We start from the raw sequence: 27,740 nt of genomic DNA, 5'->3' as shown, positions 1-27,740 counted from the left end.
CATTCTGGCGCCTGTTTAGGTACAGGGAGGGAGAATTCAGAATGTCCAAATTACCTAACAGCTCGTCTTTCGGGACAATCGACCTATGAGTGTGTGTAGTAACCTCTGTGATAGTAACCACTATCTCTCTGTGATATATATTGAATATTCTACTGCTTATTGCTCAGTTACTGGTGTGTGAGAGAGAGTGTGAGTGTGTTTACCCTCACTGTCTCTGTGCTATATAACTCGTATTTCACTCTCTCTCACACATTCTCTCTCACACACACTCATACACTCTCTCATTCACACACACACACCAGTAACTGAGTGGTAAATTATGCTTTATCTTTCACAGAGGGACAATGAGAGACAGTGTGACACACACTCACTATTTCTCTGGCAAACACTAACTCTCACACACACTCACACACACTCACTCTCTCACACTTCTAGTCCCTCTCTCTCAGACTGCCTCACACATGGACACACCAGTCACTGAGCAGTAAGCAGTTCAATATGTGTTATATATCGCAGAGGGACAGTGAGGGTAAAACACACTCTCGCCACTCTCACACTTAAGTAACTGAGCAGTAAGCAGTAAAATATATTATATATGATAGCCAGATAGTGAGGATAAACACACTCGCACACCAGTAACTGAGCAGTAAAATATGTGTGAAATATCACAGAGACAATGAAGGTAAAACACACACACACTCACGCAGACTATTTCTCACACTCGTACACTCTTGCAGACATAGTGACACATTCCCTCGCACACACTTCCTCACACACACTCACATATTCACAAACTTTGATATTCACACACTCTTTGACACAACAGTAACTGAGCAGTACACAGTAAAATATGCATCATATATCACAGAGACCGTGATGGTAAAACACACTCTCTCTCTCTCACACACACACACACCCCAGTAACAGAGCAGCAAGAGTAAAATGTGTGTTACATATCAAAGAGTGACGATGTAAAATACAGAGGCTCACTCGCTCACACACGCACTCTCTCACACACCCACTCTCTCTCTCACAAACGCACTCTCACACACACCCACTCTCTCACAAACACACTCACACACACATCCACTCTCTCTCTCTCTCACACACCAACTCTCTCACTCACACACACATCCACCCACTCTCTCTCACACACACCCACTCTCTCACACACCCACTCTCTCTCACACACACCCACTCTCTCACACACCCACTCTCTCACACACACCGACTCTCTCTCACACACACACACACACTCTCTCACATGCACCCACTCTCTCTCACACGCACCCACTCTCTCTCACACGCACCCACTCTCTCACACACACCCACTCTCTCTCTCACACACCCACTCTCTCTCTCACACACCCACTCTCTCTCTCACACACCCACTCTCTCTCTCACACACCCACTCTCTCTCTCACACACCCACTCTCTCTCACACACACCCACTCTCTCACACACACACCCACTCTCTCACACACACCCACTCTCTCACACACACCCACTCTCTCTTGCACACATGCACTCTCACACACACCCACTCTCTCACAAACACACTCACACACACATCCACTCTCTCTCACACACACACACTCTCTCTCACACACACCCACACTCTCTCACACACACCCACTCTCTCTCACACGCACCCACTCTCTCTCACACGCACCCACTCTCTCTCACACGCACCCACTCTCTCACACGCACCCACTCTCTCACACACCAACTCTCTCTCACACACCCACTCTCTCTCTCTCTCACACACCCATTCTCTTTCACACGCACCCACTCTTTCTCACACACAGACACCCACTCTCTCTCTCACAGACCCACTCTCTCTCACACACACCCACTCTCTCTCACACACACCCACTCTCTCTCACACACACCCACTCTCTCTCACACACACCCACTCTCTCTCACACACACCCACTCTCTCTCACACACAACCACTCTCACTCGCACACACCCACTCTCTCTCGCACACACCCACTCTCTCTCGCACACACCCACTCTCTCTCACACACACCCACTCTCTCTCACACACACCCACTCTCTCTCACACACACACACTCTCTCTCACACACAACCACTCTCTCACACACAACCACTCTCTCTCACACACACCCACTCTCTCTCACACACACCCACTCTCTCTCACACACACCCACCATTTCCACTCGCCTTTAATGTGACAGGTGAGCCTGCTTGGTCCCCACGATCTCACTTGCTTTGTTATTCAATGTTACATTTCTGATAATGACTCCAGCTGATGATTGAAGATCTCACTGCATCCGTTGAAAAAATTACAGAGGTTTGTCCTGGAACTCGCCCTGCTTACTCTTCAAATGTCTTTGACAATTTGACGTTTAATCTTTCATTTGCCAGTAATTCCCTGCATGTAACACCCATGAAATTTGACTCCTGATTGCAGTGGCACAATTTATAAACCCACCCCTCAAATACTCATCATTGTGCTGCTTTGTTCCTGTTTTCAGCTTCTTCATGGGTTGTTCACCAGAGGCCCTGGAGTTCACTCCAGCACTGCTGGCAGCTGCAAAATGGAGGAATCTCACTCGCGCCCAGAACACGTGATGTCAGCGTACGGGGCGTGTGACCTGCTCGCTGGCGCCACCTCCGGTGGGAGGACTCCAGAATTTGCTGAACAAAACTGGCCCGGGACAGCGCACTGACATCAGGAGGAGCCAGTCCAACTTGCTGGGCTCCAGGCCTGCGCACTGCTTGATAAGAGACGCATGCGCGGAATGGCCGACAATCTCAAACGTCCATCATGGTTGGCATTTGTAAACACTAGTCGTGACCATTGGCCATTCCTTCCGCGATCTGGATAACTACCACCCTCCTGAAACCTTCCTGAGATCCACCCACAGGTCACGACCCTGAGCTTGAAAACCCCGGGCCTATGATATCCTTGTCTCTATTCGCTGAGGCACAGAGTTTAAGAAAAGGCAGGTTATGCTGGAACTGTATAAAACATTGGTTAGGCCTTAGCTAGAGTAATACTCACACTCACACTGTATCAGAGAGTGAGTAAATCCCACACACACACTGTATCAGAGAGTGAGTAAATTCCACACTCACACACTGTATCAGAGAGTGAGTAAATCCCACACTCACACACTGTATCAGAGAGTGAGTAAATCCCACACTCACACACTGTATCAGAGAGTGAGTAAATCCCACACTCTCACACTGTATCAGAGAGTGAGTAAATCCCACACTCACGCACTGTATCAGAGTGTGAGTAAATCCCGCACACACTGTATCTGAGAGTGAGTAAATCCCACACACACACTGTATCAGAGAGTGAGTAAATCCCGCACACACTGTATCAGAGAGTGAGTAAATCCCACACTCGCACACTGTATCAGAGTGAATAAATCCCACACTCACACATTATATCAGACAGTGAGTAAATCCCATACTCACACTGTATCAGAGAGTGAGTAAATCCCACACTCACACACTGTATCAGAGAGTGAGTAAATCCAACACACACACTGTATCAGAGAGTGAGTAAATCCCACACTCACACACTGTATCAGAGAGTGAGTAAATCCAACACACACTGCATCAGAGAGTGAGTAAATCCCACACTCACACAGTGTATCAGAGAGTGAGTAAATCCCACACTGTATCAGAGAGTGATAAATCCCACACTCACACACTGTATCAGAGAGTGAGTAAATCCCACACTCTCACACTGTATCAGAGAGTGAGTAAATCCCACACTCACACACTGTATCAGAGAGTGAGTAAATCCCACACACACACACTGTATCAGAGAGTGCGTAAATCCCACTCTCACACACTGTATCAGAGTGAGTAAATCCCACACACACACACTGTATCAGAGAGTGAGTAAATCCCACACTCACACACTGTATCAGAGAGTGAGTAAATCCCACACACACACACTGTATCAGAGAGTGCGTAAATCCCACTCTCACACACTGTATCAGAGTGAGTAAATCCCACACACACACACTCTATCAGAGAGTGAGTAAATCCCACACTCACACAGTGTATCAGAGAGTGTGTATATCCCACACTGTATCAGAGAGTGAGTAAATCCCACACACTCACATATTACAAGGCACTCACAGTTCCTGAAGGAATCCCACAGTCTCTCTGTGCTGAAGGGTCCCTCTCACCGACAGCCAGGTACTTTTCCCGGTGGATCTTTACACACTGACAAACTGGGACTGGAGACATTCTTTCTGAAATGTATTTCCTGTTTGTAATATGATTGTAATTTGAGGTTTATGATTGGTGCAAAATCCTAATTCTGATTGGTCTGTTTTTTTATCCAGTGAAATAAACGGAACATAACTGGCTGTCCTCATTCTCACAATGTCCAATCACAATCATTCCTTCCCCCATTCCTCATTAGCATAGATGTGAGGCTCTGTCTATTTAATCAGCGCTCGGAAGGGGTTTGCTTTATTTCTGGGTGATATTGACGATGGCTGACGAGAAGAAACCAACATCGAAACCAGCTTCCAAGAAGGGAGCCAAGAAAGTCATTAAGAAACCGGCAGTAAAGGGCGGCAAGAAGCGGCGAAAGTCGAGGAAGGAGAGTTACTCCATCTACATCTACAAAGTGATGAAGCAGGTTCACCCCGACACCGGCATCTCCTCCAAGGCCATGAGCATCATGAACTCCTTCGTCAACGATATTTTCGAGCGCATCGCGGGTGAGGCTTCCCGCCTGGCCCATTACAACAAGCGCAGCACCATCAGCTCCCGGGAGATCCAGACCGCCGTGCGCCTGCTGCTGCCCGGGGAACTGGCCAAGCACGCCGTGTCGGAAGGGACAAAGGCGGTGACCAAGTACACCAGCTCCAAGTAAAACTGTCCTCAAACTCATCAAAACCCAACGGCTCTTTTAAGAGCCACCCACAATTTCTGGAAAGCTGCCAAACCATCGTTTTTAAATTATTATTAGACTATGAATAGCCAAATTGGTTCAAATAGGGTTTCACTGGAACATAACATCCTGGGTGATGTCCAGTTATCGCCCGGTCGATCTTCGTGCCTTGAAAATAAGTCTCATCATTTAGTGACTGCTCGGTGTCCCTGTGTCTTTGGTTTCTGACTTGGTCATATTCGGTCCCTGTCGCTAGATTTGGAGAGACAATAGAACTCCAAAACCTCCCTTTCAATTTGTGTTCAGGTTTCCAAAAACCTCCCTTTCCATTTCAGGCTTCCTCAATAATCGATCAGTTTATTGAGAGCACACCAGTGTTGTGGGAAAAGTCCATTTCAATACTGACACGAGCTCCAAATTGCTCACTCCACTTTTAACACTGAAGTAGTCTACAATATGGAATTTTTAAAATAAAGTTTGTAGTTGGCTATGAATTAGACATTCTGTCTGCGGCTGAGAGCGTTTTAAACAGCAGCCAGATTAAACTCGATTGGACTCCAGATTGTAAAAATCTGTGGAGACAGTTTCGGAATAAATGCCCCTTTTATAAATCCGAAACTTTTCCACAGATTCTCCCAGACATGCTGAGTTTATACAGCATTTCTCTTCAATTCACATTTGCAGCATCCACATTTACTCCACTTTTAACACTGAGGAAGCGGGAGCAGTCTACAATGGGAACAAATGTTATAGTTTGCAGATGGCTATAAAATAGACACTGCCGACGGCTGAAAGCGTTTTAAACAGCAGCCGGATTAAACCTGTGGCGACAGTTAACGTTTCGGATCTAAACGTCCCTTCTACAGATCTTAAACGTTTCTCTCCACAGATTCTCCCAGATATGCTGAGTTTATCCAGCATTTTCTCATTAATTCACATTTGCGGCATCCGCATTATTTTGCTTTAATTTATTTTGGGTTTGTTCTGTTAGAGAGAAAACCCGAAATCAGAAACTGACCGATAAAGGGAAACTAGACTCGGGAAAGAGAGAAAATCCAACAATCTTATACTCAAAACTCAAATGATTTATTCACATGTTTTACGGTCCCTGTTCAATTTTATCTTTTATCTTTTCGCGCTCTTTTAAGCTTTGAAATAAATATTCGGTTGGAATCTGAACATTTGGCGCCCAAACTTTCCGCCCTCAGCACCGTGGAGTCTCCTGATTGGTGCTTCAAACAGACATCTGATTGGTCAGTTTGTGCCAGGCTGCACAATGTTGTTCAGATAACCAATCAGCAATGTGTGCACCGCCATTCCTCCTGAAGCTATAAGAGAAGTGAATGTGGGCGGGTTTCCTCATTCTGTGTGAAAGTGTTTGTGAGATTGGGACAATGTCTGGAAGAGGAAAGACCGGCGGTAAAGCTCGGGCCAAGGCCAAGTCTCGCTCCTCCCGGGCTGGACTGCAGTTCCCGGTGGGCCGTGTTCACAGGCACCTGAGAAAGGGCAACTATGCCCAGCGTGTGGGGGCCGGAGCCCCGGTCTATCTGGCTGCTGTGCTCGAGTATCTGACCGCTGAAATCCTCGAGCTGGCCGGCAACGCGGCCCGGGACAACAAGAAGACCCGCATCATCCCCAGGCACCTGCAGCTGGCCGTCCGCAACGACGAGGAGCTCAACAAGCTGCTGGGAGGGGTGACCATCGCTCAGGGCGGGGTGCTGCCTAATATCCAGGCCGTGCTGCTGCCCAAGAAAAGCAGCGCTGGCGCCGGCAAGAAGTGAAGCGACCATTCTTTAATCTAATAACCCAAAGGCTCTTTTCAGAGCCACTCACTTTATCTGAAAAAGGGTGACCTGTTCTCGATCCGCTTCGTGCCGTGTTTGTGAGAATTTCCCAGAGGCTTCCGGCTAGAATGAGCTTCCCCTGTATTGTTGGTATTTACCGGGGGACGGCAGTTTTTAGCCGGCAGGCTTTCCTAAACTGACCATTTATGGGCAATGGGTCTGCGGGGTTTCAGAATTCATTCCCGCTCCCATTACAATGTCAGTGTTCACTACGTGCGGTTACAGGTCTGACTTCGGAGAAAGCTTTTGTGATTCAGACTCTCCAGCAGATTCATGTCGCCTTGTAATGTGAAAAGAGAGATCAACGAGAGGAAATATTGGTCTATTTTGCCTCCTTACTCGTAAACCAGCTCGGTACATTATTGCTGCTGCCATTCTCAGGTCAGTGCTCTCAATGTGAGGATTTGGGCGGCTCTTAAAAGAGCCTTTGGGTTTTGTTAAATTGTCAAATGGATCTCCTCAGCCGCCGAATCCATAGAGAGTGCGGCCCTGGCGTTTGAGAGCGTAAACCACATCCATGGCGGTGACGGTCTTGCGCTTGGCATGTTCAGTGTAGGTGACCGCGTCCCTGATCACATTCTCCAGGAAAACCTTCAGCACCCCGCGAGTCTCCTCATAGATCAAACCCGAGATGCGCTTGACGCCGCCACGGCGAGCCAGGCGGCGGATTGCTGGTTTGGTGATGCCCTGGATGTTATCACGAAGCACTTTGCGGTGCCGCTTTGCTCCGCCTTTGCCCAGTCCTTTGCCTCCTTTCCCTCTGCCAGACATGATGCTTGTTCAGTCAAATCGCTGCCGAATGAGAGACGAGCTGCTGCTCTTTCCTTTATTATACAGCCCGCCCCGACCTGGCTGAGAGAGAGAGGCGGGGAGCAGACTGAGTGACAGACAGAGCAGTGAAATGTCTTTGATCATCCAGCTCCTCCTCCTGCCTGCTCCAACCCACATTTTATATTCCAAACAGAAGTGAAAAGAGCGCGCTGAACAACACGTACAAACTGCAACATGATGGGCTGCACAGTGGTCAGCACTGCTGCCTCACAGCGCCAGGGACCCTGGTTCACTCTGACCCTGACATTGTGTGTCTGTGTGGGTTTCCTCCCACAGTCAAAGATACGCAGGTTCGGTGGATTTGCCATGCTAAATTAGCCCTTTGTGTCTCCGTGTGTGTGTTAGGTGGAGTTGCGAGGCAGTGGGCCTGGGTAGGTTTGCTCTTTCAGAGAGTCGCTGTGGACTCGATGGACTGAATGGCCTCCTGCACTGTCGTAATTATATGGGAAGGATCTCGGTGTTGCTGGACGTGGCGCAGGTCTGGCCCATTCCCCAGTCCTGTGCGCAGCAGTCACCCGAGCCACCATCAAGTTCATCTGGAGATCACAGGGACCCATATACAAACAGAAGGGACAGCATGTACAAATCTCTGGATAATGGAGGGAGAAACATACACAAGGCTGGCCTCCCCCTGATGTCCACCTTTGTGTGTGGCTACATCAAGCTGTGCGTGGATCCCCAGTACACAAACACCAAGTGTCACTATGTACTGAGGTTCTACCTGTCCCCGGTGTTACGAACGATGGGTCTGGCCTCATTGCCGCAGGATGCTCTGGTAGTTGGACCATATCGTAACACCTGTCCCTCATGGAAACATTTGTTCAGGAAAACACCTTTGACCACAAGGCGATCAAGCAGTGGTCTGCACGTAATGTCCTCGAGGCCCTTCGGGAAAAAGAGATGGTGGATCATGTCAGATGGTTCCCCTGAGCGGACTCTCAGAGGCATCTGGCAGATCATCTCATCACCAGAACTTTCAAACAAGCACCAAGCCCCAGCTTGGCTGGTGGTGAGCAGGACTCTCCCGGCAGATCCTTCCTGCACTCCCGAAGTCTCAATGCCGCCACACGCTGCCCTCGAAGTGGCTGGGGGAGGGGGGGGCGTGAAATGGTCACTCGCCTCCATGTGGAATGTGCCTTTCCAAATAAGGTCTGGAGAGTGAAAGTTCATGGATGACACCAAGGTTGGTGGGAGTGGCAGAGAGTGTTGAGGATTGTCAGAGGATACAGCAGGACATACATAGGATGGAGACTTGGGCAGAGAAATGGCAAATGGAGTTTAATCTGGACAAACGGGAGGTAATGCATTTTGGTAGGTTTAACATAGAGGGGAAATATACCGTAAATGGCAAAATTCTTAGGAATACAGAAAGTCGGAGAGATCTGGGCATGCAGGTCCACAGATCTTTGAAGGCGGCAACGGAAGTGGACAAGGTTGTCAACAAAGCAGACGGAATGCCAGCTTTCATTGGACGGGGCATTAAGTATAAAAACTGGCAAGTTATGCTCCAGCTGTACAGAACCTTGGTAAGGACGCACTTGGAATATTGTGCACAATTCTGGTCGCCACCTTACCAGAAGGCTGTGCAGGCTTTGGAGAGGATGCAGAGGATGTTTATCAGGCTGTTGCCTGGTCTGGAAAGTGAGCTTTATGGAGAGGCTGAATAGACTCGGATTGTTTTCATTAGAAAGACGGAGGTGTGATCTGATAAAGGCCGACAAAATTATGAGCGGCATGGACAGAGTGAATGGGCAGGCAATCTTTCCCAGGGTGGAGGGGCCAGTCACCAGGGGGCATAGATTTAAGGTGCACAGGGTAAAGTTTACAGAGGATGTGCGAGGCAGGTTTTTTACGCAGACAGTGGGGAGAGCATGGACCGCGTTGCCAGGGGAGGTTGTGGAAGCAGCTACATTATGGCGGTCAAAAATCATCTTGACAAACACATGGATCGGATGGGGAGAGAGGGATACGGCACAAGGAAGTGCTGAGGGTTTTGGCAAAGTTTGGTATCATGACCGGTACAGGTTTGGACGGCCGAAGGTCCTGCTCCTGTGCTGTATTGTTCTTAGTTTAAGAGATGCAGTGGGATTTGTCCAGGTTCAGCCCGAGCAGCTCTGTGACACAGGATTCTGTGCTCTACGGGCTATTCCCAGGGGGACACACTGAGACAAACATCAACTGCTGCTGGAGGATCATAAACACGGTGAAAGACTCTCTTTGGTCTGCCCGTAACCTGTTGATCTTCCAGGGTAAAGAATTGGCCTCGACTGAGTGTTGCAGTCTGGCACATTCCAAAGTCCAGGACTACGTGCTGAGGGACGCACTCAAGCTTGGGGTACCCGGCACCAAGGCTCAATGGAGAAAGGCCACTGTGATGTGGAAAGGCCACTGTGTACGTTTTTGCAGCAAATGTACACCAAGAGGCTGGTAACCGGGTAAAACCCCGGGTCTGTGTGAGTAACACTAAAGAGGGGCTGGTAACTGTGTAAAATCCACCTCGTATGTGTGATTAACACTAAATGTTTAAAATTATTGAAGCTTTACAGGGTGGAACATGACTGATGTAAATATTTTGAGAAGAATTGTAATGTAAATATTGAAATGTGTGTAATGTCCTCATTATCCAACTGAAGAAATTCAAGTAAATCTGGACCTCTGGAGAAAATGTAAATATTATTGTACGAAACGATGTTATTGTGATGACAATTTGAAATGTTTGGCCATGTTTATTTCAAGGGATTTTATAAATGAAGTATATTTTTGAAAATAAATTGTGTGCTTCTATGAAAAATGAAGTCAGTCAGTGAAATGGTAGTTTGCAGAAAGTGTGAGTTTGAGGGGCTGAGTGGCAGTGTAATAACAAACAAGCTGCAGGCAATGACTGCAAATTGAACCTCACATTGGGACAAACAGACAGCTACAAAGGTGATTGGTTGAGCCCGAGGGCGCAGGGCCATTTGCAGCCACACACACAGTCCCCCCAACACGGGCTCTCGAGGATGTTTTGCTCTCTATGCGATGACAGTGAAATGGGGAATTGATTCTCAACGCGGAATTGCTGGGGGATCTGCGCATGCCCGGCGTAACCGCTTGCCTGTCGTCATTCAGATATTTAGAGCGCATGCGCAGCCCCTCTCCCGCACACTCCATTTGGTCAGTGAGTGGAATCGCTTTGTTGAAACTGAGTGAAATGTCAATGTCAGGGCCCAGGTCAGCGAGGAAACAGCGTTCTCATTGCAGCAGCACATCCATCTGGGAGTGTGAGCAAAGAGGCTCAGAGATCATTACTGACTCGGGGGGTGTTCAGGGAAAATCGGGCGCTGTTTTGCAAGAGGCGCAGCGGAGTACGATCTTGTTCCGGGACTTGGAGTGAACGGGGGGGGGGGGGGAGGGAGAGCTTTTTCTGGGCCTGGCTTATTTGTCTGATTCTGGGTTAGGATTTGGAGAGTATTTTCTTTATTTTACTGATTATCAGTTGAAAGAATAGATTGATCTATCATTGGCCTCATCTGACCCTAACTTACAAGAATTTTTTTTTCTTCTTCCTCGTTCAACAGATGAAAAGATGAGTTCCAAGATGATGATGATGATTCCTCAGCAACATGAATGTGCAGCTGTCTCCTTCTAACTGACTGTAAGTACAATATTAATCCAACATTGCAGAGACACAGACAGCTCCACCGTCACAGAGCAGAAGCAGTCAGATTCGCAGAGACCTCAAGTCCCAGATGAACATGTCCAATCCAACAGTCCTCATTATCCAATTGAAGAAATTCAAGTAAATCTGGACTTCTGGAGAAAATGTAAATATTATTTACAGATACACGAGAGGACAGGTGGCATAATTTTCCACAATTCACCCCTACTCTCTCATGGAATGTTGGATCAACTTTTGACAACAGCGTTTCATCTGTAAAGTAATCAGTATAGTATTAATTAGGCTATAGATTCAGCAATCAATGTGCAAGTATCCATTGGCACTTTTTTAAAAACTTTCTTAGTTTAAAATATATCAGAAGCAAAGCACTTGAATAAGGCATTAACAGAAAAATGATGCATTTACATTGTTCTCCAAAGGGACACTTATCAAATTGTCAGGCCATCCTTTCATCTCACAAGTTGTGAACCTTTGGTACAAGTAAAAGGTCGGATAGTACAGCTTATTGAAAAGTGCCGAAATAATCATAAACTTCTACCGAGATACCTCCCAAAACAAAATATAAAATTCCCATCCAAATATCTCACACAATCTCAGATATAATGGTACAGTGTCATTCTCATGAAACAGACATGGAAATAGATCATTTAACATATCAATGTTATCACTAAAAGTAATAATGGAGGATGAATACTGAACAGAATGTTCACCCTTAACTCACAAAACAGATATTGACAAGTACAGAAAAAACAGTAAAATCTTGCACATCAGAGAGGTGGACAGACTGAGATTACCTGTCCTCTCGTGTATCTGTAAATAATATTACAGATAGAGATTAAACCCAGAATCCCATAACAGAGACAGACAGCTACAAATGCAAGCACAGAGATAGAGTGTTAGTGAGTCAAATTAAGTTTCCCCCTAACACTTGACCTATAACAAAGACAGACAGCTACCGTGGAATACACACTCACACATTCAGACACCAACAACTGAGCAAGAAGCAGTAAAATATGCCATATATCATAAATAGACAGTGAGGGTAAAACACACACTCGCGTTTTCTCATGCACATGCTCACTCACAAGTAACTCAGCAGGAAGCACTATATATGCAGTGAATATCACAGGGAGTCTGAGGGTGAAACACACACACACCAATAACTGAGCATTAAGCAGTAAAATATGTCATATATCGCACACAGAAACAGAGAGGTTTATACACACTCACTCACACTCTGTCTCTCATACACTCACACACATCCATGCACTGTCTCTCCCACACACTCACAAATCAATAACTGAGCAGTAATCAAGAATATATTAATTGTATATCACAGAGACTGTGAGGTTAATACACACTCACTCACACTCTCTCTCTCACACACACATTCTCCCTCTCTCACACACACACCAGTCACTGAGCAGTAATCAATTAAATATGCAATATATACCACAGAGATACAGTGAGGGTAAAACATGCACTCACTCTCTCACTCACACTCTCACTCAGTCACACAGCAGTAACTTTGCAGTAAGCTGTAAAATATGTGAGCGTGTGTGCTTTACCCTCACTGTCTCTCTATGATGTATAACACATTTTACAGCTTACTGCTCAGTTACTGCTGTGTGACTGAGTGAGTGTGAGTGAGAGAGTGAGTGCATGTTTTACCCTCGCTGTATCTCTGTGGTATATATTGCATATTTAATTGATTACTGCTCAGTGACTGGAGTGTGTGTGTGTGTGTGAGAGGGAGAGAGTGTGTGTGTGTGCTGTAAGCAGTAAAATATTTGTTATAAATCAGAGAGAATCAGTGAGGGTCTTTTTCTTTTTAATCATTGAATTTACAGTGCAGAAGGAGGCCATTCAGCCCATCGAGTCTGTACCGGCTCTTGGAAAGAGCATCCTACTAAATCCCACACCTCCACCCTATCCCCATAACCCAGTAACCCCACCCAACACTAAGGGAAATTTTGGACACTAAGGGCAATTTATCATGGCCAATCCACCTAACCTGCACATTTTTGGATTTTGGGAGGAAACCGGAGCACCCGGAGAAAACCCACGCACATACGGGGAGGATGTGCAGACTCCGCACAGACAGTGACCCAAGCCGGAATCGAACCTGAGACCCTGGAGCTGTGAAGCAATTGTGCTATCCACAATGCTACCGTGCTGCCCTTTTTAAGAAACAGATAGATTTAGCACTCAGGACGAAGTGTATCAAAGGAGATGGGGGGGGCGGGGGGGAGGGGGTAAAACACTCTCTCTCATAGAAACCCTACAGTGCAGAAGGAGGCCATTCAACCCATCGAGTCTGCATTGACCTTTTGAATGAGCAGGCTACCCGAAGACCAATCTCCCACGATCTCGTTGTAACCCTACCGAGGGACAGTTTAGCCTATTGAACCAACCTAACCTGCACATCTTTGGACTGTGGGAGGAAACTGGAGCACCCGGAGGAAACCCAAACTCCGCACAGACAGGCGCCTGAGGTCAGAATCAAACCCAGCCTCTGGTGCTGTGAGGCAGCAGTGCTAACCACTGTGCCACCCTGCTGCCCATCAGCAGCACATCCACTTTTCACCCTGTTGCTCTCACACACATTCACCATCCCTCACACATACTCACAGACTCACCCTCTCACACACACTCTCTCACACCAGGAATTGAGCCATAAGCAGTACAATATGTGTAATACATCACAGAGACGGTGAGGATAAAACTTACACTCAATCTCTCTCACACAGACACTGGCACTCACACACACCATTAACTGAGCAGTACGCTGTAAAATATGTGTCTATATCATAGAGAGACAGTGAGGATAAAAATCTCACCCACACTCCCTCCATCTCACACACACTATCTCACTCATGCTCTCCCACACACACACATTAATTGAGCAGTAAGCTGTAAAATATTTGTTATATAATCACAGAAAAACACACACTCGCACACTGTCACACACACGCTATCTCTCACACACAGATGCTCCCTCTCTCATACACACGCACAGACTCTCTTTCACACACACTCAGTCACTCTCACTCACACACATACCGGTGGTAAGCAGTTAAATATGTCTAACACATTAACACAACAATAACTGAGCAGTAAGATATGTTTTATTTCATAGAAACACTGAGCATAAAACTCACACTTTCACTCACACACTCTCACTCACCAGCAACAGTGGCACAATAATCATTAAATATCAACTCTGTCTCTCTCTCCTCTCTCTCACTCTCTCTCACACACACCCATTCACTCTCACACACCAGTAACTGAGCAGTAAGTATTAAAATATGTGATATATATATCATCGAGAGACATTAAGGATAAAACTCGCACACACTCTCTCTCACACGCCAGCAACTGAACAGTAAGAATAAACACACACACAGTCACTAATATACTCACACACTCTCGCTCACACACCCACACACCAGTAACTGAACAGTAAGCAGTAAAATATTCATTATATATTGCAGAGAGACATTGAGGTTAATATGACTCTATCTTCTAATAATCTTTATTGTCACAAGTAGGCTTCCATTAACACGGCAATGAAGTTCCTGTGAAAATCCCCTAGTCGCCACATTCTGGCACCTGTTTGGGTACACGGAGGGAGAATTCAGAATGTCCAAATTACCTAACAGCACATCTTTTGGGACTATCTATCCATGAGTGCGTGTAGTAACCTCACTGTCTCTCTGTGATATATAATGAATAGTCTTGTGCTTCCTGCTCAGTTACAGGTCTGTGTGTGTGAGAGATAGTGAGTGTTGAGAGTGAGAGTGTGTCTTTTCCCTCACTGACTCTTTATGCTATATAACTCATATTTACTTCTCTCACACACATTCTGTCTCTCACACACTCATACGCTATCTCATTCACACACTCACACCAGTAACTGAGCGGAAAAATATGCATTATCTATCGCGGAGAGACAGTGCCGGTAAAACACACTCTCACTCTATTTCTCTTGCAAACACTAACTCTCCCACACATTCACGCTCTCTCTCTCTCACTCTTGCTGCTTCTTTCGCAGACTCTCTCTCACACACACACATACACACCAGTCACTGAGCAGTAAGCAGTTAAATATGCGTTTTATATCGCAGAGGGACAGTGGGGGTAAAACACACATTCGCACATCAGTAACTGAGCAGTAAAATATGTGTTTTTTATCACCGAGACAATGAAGGTAAAACACACACACACTCACACAGACTATTTCTCCCACTCAGACACTCCCAAACACACAGTGACACATTCTCTCACACGCACTCTCATATTCACATACTCTCATACTCACACACTCTCATATTCACACACTCTCACAACAGTAACTGAGCAGGGAGCAGTAAAATATGCATCATATATCACAGAGACAGTGATGGTCAAACACATTCTCACCACACACCCCAGTAACTGAGCAGCAACAGCAAAATATGTGTTCTATATCAAAGAGAGACAATGAGGGTTAAATACACATAGGCTCACTCGCTCGCTCACCCGCTCTCTCTCACGCACACCCGCTCTCTCTCACGCACACCCGCTCTCTCTCACGCACACCCGCTCTCTCTCACACACCCCCGCTCTCTCTCACGGCCACACGCTCTCTCTCACGCACACCTGCTCTCTCTCACGCACACCCGCTCTCTCTCACGCACACCCGCTCTCTCTCACGCACACCTGCTCTCTCTCTCGCACACCCGCTCTCTCTCACGCACACCCACTCTCTCTCACGCACAACCACTCTCTCTCACGCACAACCACTCTCTCTCACGCACAACCACTCTCTCTCACGCACACCCACTCTCTCTCACGCACAACCGCTCTCTCTCTCACACACCCGCTCTCTCTCTCACACACCCGCTCTCTCTCACACACCCGCTCTCTCTCTCACGCACACCCGCTCTCTCTCACGCACACCCGCTCTCTCTCACGCACACCCGCTCTCTCTCACGCACACCCGCTCTCCTCATGCACACCCGCTCTCTCTCTCATGCACACCCGCTCTCTCTCTCATGCACACCCGCTCTCTCTCATGCACACCCAGTCTGAAACATATCAATGACTGAGCAGCAGACACTAATATATGCATTATATACCACAGAGACAGTGAGGAGAAAACTGATACCCACACACACACTTCTGCTCACACTCTCTCGCTCACACACACACAGGTAACAGAATATTACAATGTTAGACATGACTGAGAGATCTCACACACACTCTCACACACACCAGTAAGTATCATATATCACCGAGAAACAATGAGGGCAAATCACAACTTCACACTCTCATACAGACACTATCTCTCACACACACCAGTCACTGAGCAGTAAGCAGTTAAATATGCATTGTATGTCTCAGGGGGACAGTGAGGGTAAAACACACTCTCGCCACTCTCACATACTCACACACTCCAGCAACTGATCAGTGAGCAGCAAAGTATGTTGTATATGATAGACAGAGAGTGAGGATAAAACACACACTCGCACACTCTCCAATACCTGTTACTGAGCAGTAAAATATGTTATATATCACAGAGATGATGTGGAGATGCCACCGTTGGACTAGGGTGAGCACAGTAAGAAGTCTTACAACACCAGGTTAAAGTCCAAAAGGTTTGTTTCGAAGCACCACCTGTGGGACTTGAACCTGGTGTTGTTAGAACATAGAACAGTACAGCACAGAACAGGCCCTTCGGCCCTCGATGTTGTGCCAGGCTTTGTCCGAAACCAAGATCAAGCTATCCCACTGCCTGTCATTCTGGTGTGCTCCATGTGCCTATCCAATAACCGCTTGAAAGTTCCTAAATGTCCGACTCCACTATCACAGCACGCAGTCCATTCCACACTCTAACCACTCTCTGAGTAAAGAACCTACCTCGGATATCCCTCCTATATCTCCCACCCCAAACCTTATAGTTATGCCCCCTTGTAACAGCTACATCCACCCGAGGAAATAGTCTCTGAACGTCCGCTCTATCTATCCCCCTCATCATCTTTCAACCTCGATTAAGTCGCCTCTCATCCTCCTTCGCTCCTATGAGAAAAGCTCTAGATCCACCAACGTTTCCTCATAAGACCTACCCTCCAATCCAGGCAGTATCCTGGTAAATCTCCTCTGCACCCTTTCCAATGCTTCCACATCCTTCCTATAATGAGGTGACCAGAACTGCACACAATACTCTAAATGTGGTCTCATCAGGGTCCTGTACAGTTGCAGCATAACCCAACGGCTCTTAAACTCAAGCCCCCTGTTAATAAAAACTAACACACTTTCGGTCTTTTTCACGGCTCTGTCCACTTGAGTGGCAACCTTCAGAGATCTGTGGACATGAACCCCAAGATCTCTCTGTTCCTCCACATTCCTCAGAACCCTGCCGTTGACCCTGTAATCCGCATTCAAATTTGTCCGACCAAAATGAATCACCTCGCACTTAGCAGGGGTTAAACTCCATCTGCCATTTTTCGGCCGAGCTCTGCATCATATCAATGTCTCTTTGCAGCCTACAACAGCCCTCCACCTCATCCACTACTCCACCAATCTTGGTGTCATCAGCAAATTTACTGACCCACCCTTCAGCCCCCTCCTCCAAGTCATTTATTAAAATCACAAATAGCATAGCCCCTCTCTTCGGTGAATACTGAAGAAAAGTATTCATTCAACGCCTCTCCTGTCTCTTCTGATGCCACACAGAAATTTCCACTACTGTCCTTGACCGGCCCTAACCTCACCCTGGTCATTCTTTTATTTCTCACATAAGAGTAAAAAGCCTTGGCGTTTTCCTTGATCCGACCCGCCAAGGACTTCTCATGCCCCCTCCTAGCTCTCCTAAGCTCTTTTTTAAGCTAGTTCCTTGCTACCTTCTAACCCTCAAGCAACCCTACTGAACCTTGTTTTCTCATCCTTACATACGCTTCCTTTTTCCTCTTGACAAGACATTCAACCTCTTTTGTGAACCATGGTCCCCTCTCACGGCCATTTGCTCCCTGCCAGACAGGGACATACCTATCAAGGACACGCAGTATTTGTTCCTTGACCAAGCTCCACTTTTCATTTGTGCTTTTCCCTGACAGTTTCTGTTCCCATCTTATGCTTCCTAATTCTTGCCTAATCACATCATCATGAACCCTCCCACAATTATTTTATTTTATTTTAAAACATTTTTATTGAAGGTTTTCATAAAATATCAATAACAAAATGAAAAAGAAACCCACCAGGGTAAAGTACAAAACACAGTCCAGAAAAACAACCCTCCATATCCCCCTCCCCCCCCCCCCCTGTACATGAATAATATTACATACATAATCAGGTATGTTCCAGAAACATATATACAGACAGATTCAAAGATGCCAGACAATCTTTACAGATCCAGAGATGGGGTAAGCCCAGGTTAAAGGGTTTGAATTGTGTCACAATTCACTTGACACAATTCACACCTCTTTAACCTGGGGTTACCCCATCTCTCGACCTGTAAAGATTTAATGAAATGAAAAAAAATGAAATGAAAATCGCTTATTGTCGCAAGTAGGCTTCAATGAAGTTATTGTGAAAAACCCCTAGTCGCCACATTCCGGCGCCTGTTCGGGGAGGCTGGTACGGGATCATCTGCTAATGCTCACATTCCAGGCATTGTCTGGCATCTTTGAATTTGTCTATATATATGTTTCTGGAACATACCTCTACATTCACCTGAGGAAGGTGCAGCTAGTGACATCGAAACAAACCTGTTGGACTTTAACCTGGTGTTGTAAGTCCCTCTGTGGTGAAGGGTCCCTCTCACCGACAGCCAGGTCACTTTCCCCGGTGGATCTTTACACACTGACAAACTGGGACTGGAGACATTCTTTCTGAAATGTATTTCCTGTTTGTAGTAAGCTGGTTTCTGATTGGTGGAAAATCCTAAATCCGATTGGACTGTTGTTATATCCAATCAAATGAACAGAACATAACTGGCTGTCCTCATTCTCACAATGTCCAATCACAATCATTCCTTTCCCCATTCCTCATTAGCATAGATGTGAGGCTCTGTCTATTTAATCAGCGCTCGGAAGGGGTTTGCTTTATTTCTGGGTGAAATTGAAGATGGCTGACGAGAAGAAACCAACATCGAAACCAGCTTCCAAGAAGGGAGCCAAGAAAGTCATTAAGAAACCGGCAGTAAAGGGCGGCAAGAAGCGGCGAAGGTCGAGGAAGGAGAGTTACTCCATCTACATCTACAAAGTGATGAAGCAGGTTCACCCCGACACCGGCATCTCCTCCAAGGCCATGAGCATCATGAATTCGTTCGTCAGCGATATTTTCGAGCGCATCGCGGGTGAGGCTTCCCGCCTGGCCCATTACAACAAGCGCAGAACCATCAGCTCCCGGGAGATCCAGACCGCCGTGCGCCTGCTGCTGCCCGGGGAACTGGCCAAGCACGCCGTGTCGGAAGGGACAAAGGCGGTGACCAAGTACACCAGCTCCAAGTAAAACTCCACAATGGACTGAAAACCACCCCAAACACAACGGCTCTTTTAAGAGCCACCCACAATCTCTGTGAAAAAGCTGCACCATCTTTTCCCGCATTGACTTGATGAGAAATCTCTTTGTGGAGGAGAGAGATTTGTCCCGTTCCAGAATGTTGTGAATGTGGCTTCATACCCGCCCGTCACAGACACTTTCACACAGAAGAGAATCAAACTGAATTGAGAGCCGATTTTAAACGCAGTCTGGCATTTGTGACGGACAATGAGGAGAAACACAATTTCAGGAGGGAATTATTTCAATTTAATGATAACTATATTCAGAGTTTAACAACTGGTGAGTTAAACTCATAAGGAAATTACTATTTTTTCTCTCGGGTGATGTGTTTCCCGCTCTCGGGACACAGTAAAGGCGGGAATGAAGAGGTTATTTTCGCGCTGATCTGTTTATTCCGCAGTTTTCCCAGGGACGGAATCATCGAGATTTGAGCACACACAGGACCTGAGTCCATTGCAGCGCTTTAAGATCTGCCTCTCCCCGGCCCTCCCTATTCTCCGGACACAAAGCTGCCTGTTCCACCGGCTGGATAGAGTCGGGGATTCTCTCCACACTTCCCAGTGTAACATTCCCGGCCGCTTTCAGGAGAGGCTCAGAAATCAGCCCTTTCCCTCTGTCCCTGTGAAGCCTGTGTGAAGGAGTTGGTTGGTAATCTCTGTTTCTGCTTTTGCAGTGAGCTGAGATTTGCTCCGTTTTAAATTGCTGAACGGGGTCTTATTACCGCCGGTTACAGATAAGAGATTGACAAATTAAAACTGTTCCGAAAATAGCGCCCGGATTCTGGGATGGAAAAATCAATAAACAGATCACCAAGTGTGAGATTCAAATAGTTTCCTGAACATGGAGCCGTTCCGTTATTTGGGATTTTCCTGCACTGAAATTGGCGGGAGTTTAGAATTTGAAAATGTCAGCCAATCAAAACCTCCACATTCTTCTCCCTGGCCTGTGATTGGTTAATTGTTGACTGTACTTGAGTTTTAAAATATAATTTGTTTCCACAGACAAAAACCAGAATATTCTGAAGATGAATAAATGTGATGTTTCCTCCACACAAGTTACAGGGAAGAGTGTCGCCAGCTCCTTCCCACACACAATCCGTACATTGTCACTGACAGAGCAAAGAGACACAGACAGATCGTCAGTTCCACAGTCTCAGGCAGCAGAAACAGTTCCAGAGACACATTTTCAACCCATCAATCAAACAGCAGGAGAGACAGACGCTGTGTCCATGTCACCCTAACTCAGTTCCACTGACAGGAGGCCCCATAAATCCCAGTGCAAATTCTCACCCATTCTCATCATCACTGTATCAATGGAGCAGCTTAGTGAAATAATCAACATCAGAGACAACTGACACATGGATTCCGGTTTAGAATTACACAATTAACCGGAATAATGTACTCTGAGATTCGAGTGAAATACCAGCCACACCACTCACATCAGGGGTGGCTGTACTAATCCTCAGACTGTGTCCTCACAAATACATTAGCTGCAAACACAAATATCAGGTGCATTCTCAGATTGAGATATGCTGAAAGCGACAAAGATACAAACTCTGATTCTCGTTTAAAACTCACCTAATTTATGAAAATAAAAGATGCAATATAATTTCGCTGACTATGAACTGAGCTGTAACTTGCAAACTATTGCAAAATCCTCACTCACTCTGTTCCGGATGGAAGATACTGCAGCAATTCCAGACTGTGGTCCATTTTACATTCATGTCAAAATTCTGACTCAGAATCAGACTGAGTCTCACAGATCAAATCAATGTGTACAGCCTGAGTTAAACTTCCAGAGCAATCCAGTATCAGGTTGAAGGTTACATTATCTTTCACAATTGTGTTCTGATATTAAATGCTGGTCCAAAACTATCACACATTGTTTGCTTCAAACCTCCCACAGCAATGGTTTCTTTCTGTGCTGGAAATTTACGTGGAATGAATGCAAACTTATAAACTGTCCCAGAGATTGAAAGGTCACATCCTGAACCGCATCCTCCCACTGAGTCACAGAGCCTGACAGGTACAGGATAATCCTCAAACACGTGTTCAGACTAAGATCCATCATGACACTGAGTCCTGGAGCATGACAGATTCAGGATTATTCTCAAACGGTTGTTCAGAGTAAGATGCTGAAAGACACTGTACTCACTCATAAATAGCAATCACAAAAAGCAATCAGACTCAACAATTGTACCTCTGAGAGATTTAGAAATGGTTAAAAGACTCTCAGAGAGGAAACAATAATGACATACAATCACACGTATACACACAGTGTACAGGCCCACACACATTATACACAGAGTTGCACACACACAGATACACAAACATACACACACAGGTATATACACGTGTACACACACAGTACACAGAGTCACACGCATTATACACACACAGTTGTACACACCCACAAACACAGGTATACAGACACAGGCACATAAACATTCACACATATTCTCAGATACACACACATATATAGAAACACGCATGTACAGACGGAGATATACACAGAGACAGATACATTACATCAGAGAAATAAAATTAATCCAGCTACAGTGAAGTAACAGAGATATAGTTTTAATACAGGATGGTGAGTGGCTGGAGTAGAGCCTCCAGGTCGCGGTGTCGCTATGTGTTGGCCGCCCTTGTAGTATATATAAATGATTTGGAGGAACATGTAACTGGTCTGATTAGTAAGTTTGCAGACGACACAAAGGTTGGTGGAATTGCGGATAGCGATGAGGACTGTCAGAGGATACAGCAGGGTTTAGATTGTTTGGAGACTTGGGCGGAGTGATGGCAGATGGAGTTTAATCCGGACAAATGTGAGGTAATGCATTTTGGAAGGTCTAATGCAGGTAGGGAATATACAGTGAATGGTAGAACACTCAAGTGTATTGAAAGTCAAAGAGATCTAGGAGTACAGGTCCACAGGTCATTGAAAGGGGCACCACAGATGGAGAAGGTAGTCAAGAAGGCATACGGCATGTTTGCCTTCATTGGCCGGGGCTTTGAGTATAAGAATTGGCAAGTCATGTTGCAGCTGTATAGAACCTTAGTTAGGCCACACTTGGAGCATAATGTTCAATTCTGGTCGCCACACTACCAGAAGGATGTGGAGGCTTCAGAGAGGGTGCAGAAGAGATTTACCAGAATGTTGCCTGGTATGGAGGGCATTAGCTATGAGGAGCGGTTGAATAAACTCGGTTTGTTCTCACTGGAACGAAGGAGGTTGAGGGGAGACCTGATAGAAGTCTAAAAAATTATGAGGGGCATAGACAGAGTGGATAGTCAGAGGCTTTTCCCCAGGGTCGAGGGGTCAATTACTAGGGGGCATAGGTTTATGGTGAGAGCGGCAAGGTTTAGAGTAGATGTCCGAGGCAAGTGTTTTACGCAGAGGGTAGTGGGTGCCTGGAACTCGCTACCAGGGGAGGTGGTGGAAGCAGGGATGATAGTGATATTTAAGGGCATCTTGACAAATACATGAATAGGATGGGAATAGAGGGATCCGGACAGTGTAGACGATTGTAGTTTAGTCGGGCAGCATGGTCGGCACGGGCTTGGAGGGCCGAAGGGCCTGTTCCTGTGCTGTACATTTCTTTGTTCTTTGTTCACTCTAGATGGTGGTGGATGTGGGTTTGGAAGGTGTTGCCAAAGGAGCCTTGGTGACTTCCTGCAGTGAATCCTGTAGCTGGTATACACGCTGCCACTCTGCATCAGTGCTGGAGCGAGTGAGTGTTTATGGATGGGGTGCCGATCAAGCAGGATGCCTTGTCCTAGATGGTGTCAAACCTATTCAGTGTTGTTGAAATTGCAACTATTAAAGGAAATGGAAATTATTCCAATACATTCCTGATTTATGCTGTGTCGACAGGGTTTGGGGAGTCAGGGAGTGAGTGCCTCGCCACAGGAGTCCGAGTCTTTGGCTTGCCTTCTAGCCACAGTATTTATATGAACAGTTCAGTTTCTGCCCAATGACAATCAGTCAGATGTTGGCAGTGGGGTTTCAGTGATGGGAATTCCGGTGAATGTCAAGGGGCGATGGTTAGATTCTCACTTATTAGAGATGGTCTTTGCTTGGAACGTTTCAGCCCAAGCCTGGACATTGTCCAGGATTGCTGCCTTTGGACATGGACTGTTTCATTAACAGAGGAGTTGTGAATGGTGCTGAACATTCTGCAATCATGGAAAGCCTGTGTGTGTTTGCAGCATTTACAGCGTGTGTCCCTGTGGGAGTAAATGCCATTTCAGACATTGGTTGCACAAATTAAGTGTTTGCTGGAACCCCCTTCCAGCCGAGTAAAAACCCGTTTCCTGGAAAGAAATGTCAGATATACTTGTGGCGAGAAGCTAAATGTTTCTTTTTACTGTAACGGAAAGTATAAAAAAAAACAACTAGCAGAGAATGGTTTCGATCCATCGACCTCTGGGTTATGGGCCCAGCACGCTTCCGCTGCGCCACTCTGCTCTTATTGTTATTAGTGCGTTGAAGCGACACAATTCCTCACTTCGGCAGTGTTGTTCATCAGGACCACATGTGCTCGACAGCGCACCCTGGCGGCACAATTCCACTGTGTAACTCACCAACAATTGAACACACGCAGCAGCTGGACACTGTCACCTTACACAAGATAACACACAAGCTTCGACTGACTGATCATATATAGAAAGTGTTCCCATTAAGTTCCAGTGTTCTCTGTCTTCAGGTGACGCCCCGGAGGACTGGAGAATAGCCAATGTTGTTCCTTTGTTTAAGAATGGGAGCAAGGATAATGCAGGTACCTACGCGCCGGTGAGCCTTACGTCAGTGGTCGGGAAATTACTGGAGAGAATTCTTCGAGACAGGATCTACTCCCATTTGGAAGCAAATGGACGTATTAGAGAGAGGCAGCACGGTTTTGTGAGGGGGAGGTCATGTCGCGCTAACTTGATAGAGTTTTTGGAAGATGATTGATGCAGGGAGGGCAGTGGATGTTGTCTATATGGACTTCAGTAAAGCATTTGACAAGGTCCCTCATGGCAGACTGGTACAAAAGGTGAAGTCACATGGGATCAGGGGTGAGCTGGCAAGATGGATACAGACCTGGCTAGGTCATAGAAGGCAGAGAGTAGCAATGGAAGGGTGCTTTTCTAATTGGAGCGGTGTGACTAGTGGTGTTCCGCAGGGTTCGGTGCTGGGACCTTTGCTGTTCGTCGCATATATAAATGATTTGGAAGAAAATGTAACGGGTCTGATTAGTAAGTTTGCAGACGACAAAAAGGTTGGTGGAATTGCGGATAGCGATGAGGACTGTCAGAGGATACAGCAGGATTTAGATTGTTTGGAGACTTGGGTGGAGAGATGGCAGATGGAGTTTAATCCACAGGTCATTGAAAGGGGCAACACAGGTGGAGAAGGTAGTCAAGAAGGCATACGGCATGCTTGCCTTCATTGGCCGGGGCATTGACTATAAGAATTGGCAAGTCATGTTGCAGCTGTATAGGACCTTAGTTAGGCCACACTTGGAGTATAGTGTTCAATTCTGGTTGCCACACTACCAGAAGGATGCGGAGGCTTTAGAGAGGGTGCAGAAGAAGAAAGTTGCCAGGATGTTGCCTGGTATGGAGGGCATTAGCTATGAGGAGCAGTTAAATATATTTGGTTTGTTCTCACTGGAACGACGGAGGTTGAGGGGTGACCTGAAAGAGGTCTACAAAATTATGAGTGGCATAGACAGAGTGGATAGTCAGAGGCTTTTTCCTAGCGTAGAGGGGTCAATTACTGGGGGGCATAGGTTTAAGGTGTGAGGGGCAAGGTTTACAGGAGATGTACGAGGCAGGTTTTTTACACAGAGGGTAGTGGGTGCCTGGAACTCGCTGCCAGATGAGGTGGTGGAAGCAGGGGCGATAGTGACATTTAAGGGCATCTTGACAAATACATGAATAGGATGGGAATATAGGGATACGGACCCAGGAAGACTAGAAGATTTTAGCTCAGATGGACAGCATGGTCGGCACAGGCTTGGAGGGCCGAAGGGCCTGTTCCTCTGCTGTACTTTTCTTTGTCTTTGTTCTTTGTTCTAAAATCTCCCCTCTTTCCTCTTGTGTAACTGTGTTATCTGCATCTTCACTCTGTTATTGAAAGGTCTTCCCTGATGTTAATTAAACTGCTTTCCGATATTTAAGTATATTCTCTCCCGCTGAACTGTGATTTCTACTGTGGAACCGAGATCTCTACTGTGTAACTGCTCTCTGCTGTGGAATATGATCTCTGCTGTGAACAGTGCTCTGCTGGGGAACGGCGACCTCTCCTGTGGAAATGTGCTCTCTGCTGTGTTACTGTGTTATCTGCTGTGAAACTGTGCTCTCTGCTGTGTTACTGTGTTCTCTGCTGTGGGACTGTGTTCTCTGCTGTGAAACTGTGCTCTCTGCTGTGTTACTGTGTTCTCTGCTGTGGGACTGTGTTCTCTGCCGTGAACTGTGCGCTCTGCTGAGAAACTGCGATCTCTCCAGTGGAAATGTACTCTCTGCTGTGAAACTGCTCTCTGCTGTGGAAACGTGGACCAGATGTGATGCAGCTGAGGATGCTGAGTGATGTAACGTGGACATGGTGAAGTTACTGTCCTAAACTTCCGAATTCTATTTTTGTTTTTAATGGACCGCTACAATCCACGTGTTTATTCTAGGACACAACAATGAATAAAAATGAATCAGTGCTGAGCAGATTCTAACATCCCACACCTCCAGTTTGTTCTTATTGAGAACCCCGTCCTCGACGGAAGCTTTTGCTCTCCGGATCACACCACCGCCTCCTGGGAATACAGCAGCGATACCTCCAAGATCTGATCTGTAACAGAATCACAGAATAATACAGTGTCCCCTTGTGACTGAGGGGAACAGGTGCTCCCTATCCGCCCTGTCTATATCTAACATAATCTTGTACACCTCGATGAGATCACCCCTCAATCATCTCTGTTCCCGCGAGAGAGAGAAAACAAGCCTATCCACCTCTCTTCATATCCTAAATGCTCCATCCCAAGCAACATCGTGCTGAATCACCTCTGCACCCCATCCAGTGCAGTCACATATTTCCTAGAATGTGGTGACCAGAATTGCACACCGTACTCCAGCTGTGACCTCCCCAACATTCTATACAACTCCACCATGACCTCTCTGCTTTTGTAATCCATGCCCCGAATGATAAAGACAAGTATCTCAAATGTCTTTTCCACCACCCTATTAACCTGCCCTTCTGCCTTCAGAGATCTCTGGACAAACACTCCAAGGTCCGTTTGTTCCTCAGGACTTCCCAGTGTCAGGCCATTCACATTAATCCAATAATAATAATAATATAATATTCTTTATTGTCACAAATAGGCTTATATTAACACTACAATGAAGTTACTGTGAAAACCCCCTACCAAATGGATCACATCTAATTTTTCAGCGTTAAATTCCATCAGCCACTTTTCTGCCCATTTGACCATCCCGTCTGTATCTTCCTGTAACTCAAGACACTCAACCGGACTGTGAGCTTGAAACTCAGTGAAAGGATTTCACCCTCCTCTCGGAATCTGAACACCAGCTCAATCCCAACATTCAGCTTGGGTGGGCAGACAAGACAACGTCCTTCCCGCAGCCCCCCAGCACAGACTGGATAATATCCCAAACTCGTATCCTGCTATTGTCACATTGCTCCACCACCTTGGTCTCTTCACAAAACGCCAGGAATCTCAGACCAATTCTTCAGACCTTTGATTCTCTCTTCAAACAACACCTTGTCCCTGATTAAGTCCATCCTGGGAAGAGGGGCTCCCTATTCCGAGTTCCTCTGCGTACATCCGGTTGCTGTTGATGGAGCAAAAGAGGTCTCATGCCTGAAAGAAAGCCTCTCTCACAGCCCTGTGAGCATGTCTCCATTAGATGGTGCAGTCGACACCTGCAGAGTAGATAACAATGGAGAGAAGTGTGAGCAATTTCAGCGTCAC

General features: G+C 46.4%; 2 protein-coding genes, 2 long non-coding RNA genes and 1 other non-coding gene across 7 annotated transcripts in view; 4 read left to right on the top strand and 1 right to left on the bottom strand.

Moving 5' to 3' along the window:
• LOC140400012 (uncharacterized) overlaps window positions 1-4,365 on the top strand; it is a 66,955-nt gene extending 62,590 nt beyond the window's left edge. Inside the window, exon 5 of one of the 2 annotated variants that reach the window (XR_011937964.1) lies at window positions 2,502-4,365. This is a non-coding gene — a long non-coding RNA (uncharacterized lncRNA). The remainder of the gene's footprint in view (window positions 1-2,501) is intronic. The other variant, XR_011937965.1, reaches the window with a different exon arrangement.
• Window positions 4,366-4,420: 55 nt separating this feature from the next.
• LOC140400011 (histone H2B-like) lies at window positions 4,421-4,876 on the top strand. Its single transcript, XM_072489504.1, has one exon. It carries the CDS (start codon window positions 4,490-4,492, stop codon window positions 4,874-4,876), a length of 387 nt encoding a protein of 128 aa, XP_072345605.1. The 5' UTR covers window positions 4,421-4,489.
• A 6,310-nt stretch (window positions 4,877-11,186) lies between these two features.
• LOC140400113 (uncharacterized) lies at window positions 11,187-26,492 on the top strand. Of its 2 annotated transcripts, none has more exons than XR_011938052.1 (2): window positions 11,187-11,203; window positions 25,898-26,492. It is a non-coding gene; the product is annotated as an uncharacterized lncRNA (long non-coding RNA). The 2 variants fall into 2 exon arrangements; XR_011938053.1 differs by lacking the exon at window positions 11,187-11,203 and adding an exon at window positions 24,284-24,551.
• Window positions 19,193-20,829, top strand: LOC140400112 (histone H2B-like). Its single transcript, XM_072489589.1, has one exon. It carries the CDS (start codon window positions 19,334-19,336, stop codon window positions 19,718-19,720), a length of 387 nt encoding a protein of 128 aa, XP_072345690.1. The 5' UTR covers window positions 19,193-19,333; the 3' UTR covers window positions 19,721-20,829.
• Window positions 24,170-24,241, bottom strand: trnam-cau (transfer RNA methionine (anticodon CAU)). The gene has a single exon. It is a non-coding gene; the product is annotated as a tRNA-Met (tRNA).
• Window positions 26,493-27,740: the final 1,248 nt, after the last annotated feature.

The sequence above is a fragment of the Scyliorhinus torazame genome, chromosome 24 (assembly GCF_047496885.1).
Source record: "Scyliorhinus torazame isolate Kashiwa2021f chromosome 24, sScyTor2.1, whole genome shotgun sequence".
NCBI classification, from domain to species: domain Eukaryota; kingdom Metazoa; phylum Chordata; class Chondrichthyes; order Carcharhiniformes; family Scyliorhinidae; genus Scyliorhinus; species Scyliorhinus torazame.
Note: the sequence above shows the minus strand (reverse complement) of the source record. Positions and strands in the feature narration are given on the sequence as shown.